Source organism: Tupaia chinensis, unplaced genomic scaffold, assembly GCF_000334495.1.
Source record: "Tupaia chinensis unplaced genomic scaffold, TupChi_1.0 Scaffold000041_1, whole genome shotgun sequence".
Taxonomy (NCBI): Eukaryota; Metazoa; Chordata; class Mammalia; order Scandentia; family Tupaiidae; genus Tupaia; species Tupaia belangeri.
In genome coordinates this window covers 32,625-40,570 of record NW_006159496.1, presented here as the reverse complement: position 1 = coordinate 40,570, position 7,946 = coordinate 32,625, and the positions used below count along the sequence as shown (strand labels likewise).

The 7,946-nt window shown below is 44.6% G+C and overlaps 1 protein-coding gene across 1 annotated transcript in view; it reads left to right on the top strand.

The window, feature by feature from the left end:
- The first annotated feature begins 841 nt into the window (after nt 1-841).
- LOC102478654 (uncharacterized) overlaps nt 842-7,946 on the top strand; it is a 22,396-nt gene continuing 15,291 nt past the window's right edge. Inside the window, exons 1-3 of the mRNA XM_006140687.1 lie at nt 842-932; nt 3,049-3,148; nt 6,357-6,568. Of these exons, the coding sequence (XP_006140749.1) occupies nt 842-932; nt 3,049-3,148; nt 6,357-6,568 (403 nt within the window). The remainder of the gene's footprint in view (nt 933-3,048; nt 3,149-6,356; nt 6,569-7,946) is intronic.

The window sequence follows — 7,946 nt, the reverse complement described above, 5'->3', positions numbered from 1 at the left end:
ATTTTTCACTCAAGGGAAGGCATTAAGATCTGTTTACTGTTCAAAGACTAGTGGGGTGACTTCTTATAGCCAATAATAAAATAAAGTCTAGGAAATTATTTCTCCTCGATGATGTTCATTACACACCATAATGAGTCGTTTGATACAGATTGTAACATTTGGGGAAAGAGAGATGTGTTTGTGAGAGAGCACAGGGATACGCCAGTACTGAGAGGAGTACTCAGGGCTTGGTCCCTGTCACTGGTGACCTTCAGGAGAGAAAGATATTTTCAACTCTTCTTTGCCTATTCGAATGCCTTTAATATTGTTCTCTTCTCTGACTGCAATAGCTAAGACTTCCAGTACTATATTAAAGAGCAGTGGAGAAAGTGGGCAGCCTTGCCCGGCGCGAGTTTTAAACCACCGGGTTTGGGACGCGAACTGTGGTCGACTACGTGGGAGTCCAGTGACACAGCCATTATGCTAACAGCTGGTCCCCCCCCCTTGTTTTTTTAAATTATTTTATTTAATTATATTTATTCATTCACTTATTTTAGTTTGACCAGAGAGAGACAGAGAGAAAGAGAAAATGAGAAAGTAAGCTGCCACTTCTGGGACTTGAGCCATGGTCAGCCACGTAGGAATATCCAGTGCCTTAACTACCATGCCACCTTCTGGTCCCCCCTCTTGTTTTTAACTCATCATGTGTTTGGGTTTCTTCTCCCCAGTCTCTGCCACCATCCAGAGGTTTTTGCCTGGGACCGCAGGCATCACCATGGCTGTATCCCTCAGCCCTCTGTCTGAGTCCAAGGCAGAAAGGAACATCTTGGAGGTCGATCAGCAATCGCATTCCCAACCAGCAATGAGTGAACAGCAGTACCAAGATCCAAAAGAGAAATTTCCTGCACTGGAGGCTACTGCCTCCTCCCTGGCCTACCGGCTGCAAAAATCTAGTAAGTTCTCTAGGTTCACCATCACCAGTCTGATGAGTGGTTATGTGTCTTCTTTCTGAGAAACCATAGACTTAATTCTCCTTCCTCATAGACATAAATTATATTCTGCCATCCTCTTAAGAAGGAGGAAGTGGGACTTTTACCCTCAACCTATGAGAATGGAAATCCTTACAAGATTCTAGTGAGTTGAAGGTGGGACAAGAGCTGAAACCCAGTTGCAGATTTCTGCTGCAGGCACAGAACTGCCCATTTTTCTCAGGAGCAGGCTGATCCATTTCTATTAGGATGTTCTCTGCAGTGTGTCAGAATTCACAGCTACGTAACGACACTGTTGCTGTAAATGTCTGGCACTGACGAACTTCCATCCAACTGGAGCTTCTGCAGAGGCCCCTCAGAAAAGGACTGTATAGATTACACTGGGGAAAACAGGATGGCATTTCACAGTGCTTGCATTAAAGGAGCGTAAAGATAAGTTTGCTGCAACCGAAACTTTTGTATCTTGAAGTGACACCTCAAAAGGGACAGCCTTGGTGAATGGGAAGTCCTGCTTTCTGGAGCACAGACTCTTTTTTACCTGTGAGTCCAACAAGTCTTTGACACTGATGAAACTGAAGGTGTTTCTGGGCATAGCCACAATCTGTCTCCCCATGGAACTTAGGGAGGCAGGACAACTAGAAGGTTCAGAGGAACCCTGAGGATCTGAGACATGAGACATGTGACACAGTGAAGACAGGGGTACATGGAGGAGACCATCAGCCCCAGTGAAAACCTGCGTCTGTGTGTGGGACAGGCCCTTCCCTCCCACAGCCAGCCTGGTACCTGGAAACACATTGGCCAGTTCAGTGAGGGGACTGAGGGAAGGGATAGTGGAGATGGGCATATGCACAATAAGGAGTTCAAGGAATCCAGCCAGCCCTGATTTCAACCCACGCATCATTCTCCTATTAACTTATTGGAGGAATGTTTTAAAACAAAAAAGCACTTACAGAGAAAAATAAAAATTGAAGCCTATTAAAGAATTTAAGGGATGAGTTTTAGTTTAAAAACTATGTTTTGTTTTGTTTTATTTTTAAAAGTGATATTTCTGCTATACAGTGCATGTACTCACTGGAGACACAGAGACAGAGAGAAAGTGAGAAATCACCCCCAATTCCTTCTCCTTCATTCTCCTCTAAGGATTTTTTTAAAAGAGGTTTTTGCCTTATAGCATATGCACTTGCTGGAGAGAGAGAGAGACAGAGACAGAGATAGTGAGAGAGAAAGTGAGAAATCACCCCACAAGGGGTATGGTCACACTGAAATCCCTTCTAATCCATTCTCTTCCCATGATCTTGGGCATGCATGTACATGCACCTGGCATGATTTTCAGGCCACTGGTTGAGGACCTGAACTGCAAAAAGCCATATGGGAGTCCAGCGCCTTAACCACTACACCACCTACTGGCCCCCAAACTATGTTTTCTTAACAGCTTTCCCCTAATATATCTGTAGGAGAAAAATTCAATGTTGAACAAGAAAGAGATGACCTACATCCTTGTCAAGGTAACACAATAGGCAGAGCCGGAACCCTGGGCCAGTCTCCTGGGTTCCAAGTTGGCTCTCTCCTCCACACTCCGGTGTCCTTTCCTGTTAATAGAGTATACAGCAGCCCCACTTCTTTTACGTCATAGAATACATTCCCTAATTCTTGTAAAGCAGCTCTCACCACAAACCTTGGCATAGAGTGACCACTGGCTGTTCATGGTTCTAGTACTTCTTACCATAAGCTTTCTTAGTGTTTGCCGTATTTCTTTCAGGTCCTTAAGGTCTTCCCTCTTAGATTGCACTCAGGTGTATCTAGATGTGGTATTTTGTGACTCCTGTTTGTATTTGAAATACTGAGCTCAAAGGAATGTTCAGCCTTTTAGTCTTAGGGGTCTTCCCAAGTGTTGTCCTGTCACTGGGAGGGTGAGAAACACAGATATGGAAAGGGCCCCCACCCCAACACACACGCACTCACACAGAGCCTAGAACTAGGGCTAAAATTACCTTAGGATGGACCCTGCCTCCTCTCCTGAAGGCAGTGACCGTGGCAGTATGTCTTCTTGTGCACTGAGGCAGTGTCTGTCATTTCTCAGAACGTGAGGGCAAAGATATCATTGGATCCATGCTGGGGGAGAAGCTGCAGATTGAGGAAGAGCTGCTGGCAGAGAGAACCTCGTTGGCTGAGAGGCTGAGGTAAGTCATCTCTGTACAGGACAGGCTGGTGGAAAGGTGTATGTATCTCTAAAGTGGGGTGGCTTCACTGAGAAAACCAAGATCCTACTTGGGCCGGGGAAGGGCAGAAATTTACATGGGAGGCACAAATATTTATGAAATAGGTGGAGAATGGAAAGATGGCAGATTGGGGACAACAATTGTTACTCAAGTGTTTGTTTATTCCTTTTTATATTTGTTGGTTAAAATTTATATGAGATTAAAAGCAGACAACTCAGTGGTATTTATTAGTATAGTCCCAATTTTGTATAATCATTGCTTAATTTACTCTTAATCAAAATCATATCCTGACTGTGGCTTCTGATCTTTCTTTCATTGAAACAATCTTGTCTTTTCATTCCTGCCATTCTTTTCTTCTTTATCTTTCTAATTAAGACAGGCTGTCCATGTTCTCATTTCCGTGTGTGGCTTTGTGCCCATGAGCACATACTGCACTATATGGGTTTTTACATTAGATATCTGTGGCCAAAATGAGGAACTGAAGGTACATATTTATGAAACAGATTTAGAAAGACACCTGGGTGTGACTACAGAAGAAACAGCTGTGGAGAATACCAAGAAGTCTTACAGGGGCACTTTCTGATACAGATGAGGCTTCCATTTTATATCCTTTCTGTTGGCCACAGAGACCCCCAAACATGTGCTGAAATTTGGCTTGCAAAGAACTTTAGGGACACCTCACAGAAATCTCTGTCAAATCTCAATCTGTTGTTCAACTCTTTGAACTTTAAAACAAAAATTCTATTTAATTACTGTACATCTTTACATTGTACAAGATGTTTTTCCCCAGCATCAATAGAGTGCATATTAGTCAAGTCAAAGACATTACCATATACACTATCATCAACAGATAACTTTTCACTTAAATTTATTAAGTGTTTTGTTTGTTTTTTCCCTGATTCCCTCCCTCCCACTCACTACTTCTCCACCACCCCCGTTATTCACACCCTGATACACTGTCTCTAGTATCTACAGTTGCCCTCCCTGCCATTATACTTTCCAATCTTTCAGTTTCTGCTATAAAGAACAGACATTCAGTATATATTAAACAGGGACATACAATGCCTGTCTTTCATAGTCTGGCTTGTTTCAGTCATCATTAAGTCTTTCCATTCCTAAATCTTCTCTCTGTCCCACCTTAGAGAATGCAATATTGTAATTCAATCTCAAGATGAAGAACTGACCATGTTAAGGGAACAGTTACAGGAAGGGAGACGTATCTCTTTACTACTCCTTCAACATCTCAGGGACCTCCTCAACAGTAACAACCACCAGAGGCAGGACTTCCAAGAGCAACTGGCTGAGGGGCACAGGCTGGCAGAGTGCCTTGCCTGCAAGCTCAGCCCAGGTAAGGTGGCCACAAGTCCTGATTCCACTGAAGCACTCTTAGGGTCCTCCCTCACAAGACACTCACTCATAAAGTGACTTAAAAACAAAAACAAAAACAAAAACAAAAACAAAACAAAACAAACCTAATGATCTGCTTTCTATGTTCCACATTCCATTTAGTGCCATGACAGGATCAGATCAGGCCAGGTGGAAACATGGGAGAGAAAAGCACAGGGTGGAGGTCAAGCACTCCAGCTGCGTTGTTCCTCCCTGATAGAATACAGACTTTGGGCGAGAAAGCATCCATCCACTGTTGGAGAAGAGAAGCAGCATGTGGGAGGGGCTGTTAAAAGTCACAATGGGGAACCAGCAGTTAGCGTAATGGCTGTGTCGCTGGACTCCCACATAGTCGACCACGGTTCGTGTCCCGGACCCGGTGGCTTAAAAGTCACGCCGGGCGCGTGTGCGTGCGTGCCCAAGATCCCGAGAGGAGAATGGAGGAGAAGGGATTGCGGCGTGACCATCCCCCCTGGGGGGTGATTTCTCGCTTTCTGTCTCTATGTCTCTCTCTGTCTGTCTGGCGAGCACACGCGCCCTACAGTGAAAATCTCTAAAAAAAAAAAAAAAAAAAAAGTCACAATGGTCCTGGACTAAGAATGAAACTTGCCAGGCTCTGTATTGACTGCTGTCTTTATTAACTGTGGGCGAGTAATTTACCCTCCTGAATTTCTGTCTCCTCATCTGTCAAAGACATACCATATGGTGGCTTTAATCATCACATGTGGGAATGAAATGTCAAAAATGCACTTCAAGGAAAACAGACACTCCCTCTTTGGGGTCTCTTGAGGTACTTGTTATGGGAGCAGCCATTGGTGGGAATGTTGCTGTTTATAGGAACTTGCTCATAGAAAGAATTTCTCCTCCTACAACAGCCAAAGCTGATTTCTTACAATTAGTAGCCCACTGTGTTTGTAATGGGTCATATGGAACTACCTGAGGTCTCACTTGGCATTTCTGAATTTGTATGCAGAAGTCCAAGAAACTGAGGAGGATCAAACTGAAAAAGAACCACCAGCCCCCAGGTACCAATGGACAGGTGGGACCTAGGAGAGGAGGGTCACCATATGGGGAAGGACCTGTATGAACAGACCAAGAGGTCCAAAGTAGCCCTAGATTTTACATAAAATGGGAAAGAAAAATGCAGAAACAATTCCATTAATTCAAGTAATGTGAAACTGGCCAGGCCATCTAGGATCTTTGTAGAAATTGTCAGTTTTATGAAAGGGAAATGAAGAGGTTGGATGAATATTTTCATACCACAGAATCTCCCTGTTCTCTGTTCTGGTCAAACTTATTTTTCACCAGAGTTTATTTTTGGCAGGGAAAGCATGACAAGAAATGTGACCAGGCAAAAAGGCCATGTCACAGTACTGGTGAGAAGAGGCCTAGAAGGCCCAGACCTCTGAGAACTCCTCCCTCGGGAGCCTGTACTCACTGGCCTGCTGCATGCAACATGCAGTGCAGTCTACTCACAAGGTCGTGCCACTGCTGGGCCTCTGTGGGCACTGCATGCAGAGACCGTACCACATGGGCACAGTTGAGTCTCCGTCCTTAACACTCGGACCTAATCAGAGCCCACTGAGCATCTCCTTTACTCTCCCTCCTCCCCTCAGGCCACCACACTCTTTTCTCATCAGGGGAATTTGTTTTCCTACTCTTTGAATACGCTGTTCTTTCCCTTGTGCAACCATTCCCTATGACTTCAATCAGGACCATGGAGAACGGTGGTCTCCCAGCCCTCATGCCCTAACTATATTCTTTGTCTCATCGCTCTGAGCAGTGGCGTACGGGAGGTGAATGTGAATGAAGTCTTGCAGGACTCATCTGATGAAGGCCGTGAGACTTCCTCCAGGCTCCATGACCTGTATGAATCCCAGCAGCCTCCCTACTGCACCACCTTCTTGTTGGATGATCAGGATGTCTCCTCTGCTCCATGTGTAGCCAGGGAGGACCCCAGTTACAAAGAGAATAAGGCAACGACTGTTCTCCCAGGTATTCTCCACACACTTGTGTTCCTATGGCAAGTTCAGGGTGGTGAACTCAAGGCCAGCAGAGTGGGGAGGTAGACGAGATTCTCCAAAATTTGCAGCCAACACTGATCCATGTTCATAGCAGATGTCTCTGTAGGCTTATTTATTTATTGGTATAGGGCATGTGCACTTGCTGAAGAGAGAGAGACAGGCAAAGTGAGAAATCATCCTGTTCCCATGGGGTATGGCCATGCCACAATCCCTTCCACTCCATCCTCCTCTAAGCGTGTGGGATACACAAATATATGTGCCTTGTATGTTTTTCTATTTCTTTCTTTCTCTCTCTCTCTCTCTTCTTTTCTCTCTCTCTCTCTCTCTCTCTCTCTCTCTCTCTTCTTTTTCTTGCTGGTTTGCTTTTGCCATAGAGTATGTGAGCTCACTGGAGAGGGAGAGAAAGAGAGAGAGAGAAGAAAAGTGAGAAATCACCCATGGGGGTCAGGGAAAGGGACTGACAATTCTACAATTCCTTCTCTTTCATTTTCCTCTTGGGATTTTGGGCACACATACACATGCACCCAACATGATTTTCAAGCTGCTGGGTCATGGACTTGAACTGTGGTCAGGCATGTGAGAGTCCAGCACCTTAACCATCATGCCACCTGCTGGCCTTGTTCCTTTTCAAGTCACTGAATTGGGATTCAGATCACACAGTTCCCCATGAAGACTGCAGCTGTCCTAACCACCACACCACCTGCTGGCCCAGAGCTTATTCTTTTATGAAGATACCTCTCATACTAACGCTCTTGCTAATTCTTATTTTTGAGCAATGTCCTTTGAACTTCAGTGATTGCCCACAGAAGTGGTGCATTTGCCTATATCTTCAGCAATGTTTCACTGTGGTTCCTGAACTCCAGACTGATGTAGCTCTCTCCTTTACATGAATTGCCCTTACAACAACAAATACTATGAGAGCTAAACAGGAACAGTGCTGGCATACATCTGGAATAGTCTTTGAAGGCACACTACGGGTCCTGGCACCCTCCATCACCTGGAATGACAAGAGTCCTTTTTTCCAGGTAGCATCAAAGATTGTTTTTTGACAGTGTATAGATTCTATCCATCAAGCTAGCCTCAGTGTATAGTCTCATCCAAACTCCAAAAGCCAGAATAGCTGAGGTAGTAAGAGATGAATGCTGAAGTATGCTGTCTAGAAGGCTGGTAGGCAAGCTCTTCATGTCTTGCTAAAAAGATACATTAAACTCTTCTTGGACTTAGGGAAGAGGACACTGTAATTTTGATCCACCAAGTCAGAGACAGTCTGACTCAGGAAAGGAAACCAGGCCACATCTCAGAAGACACAACTTGAGACCTTCTGGAATAATTTTACCAGAATATGTTGT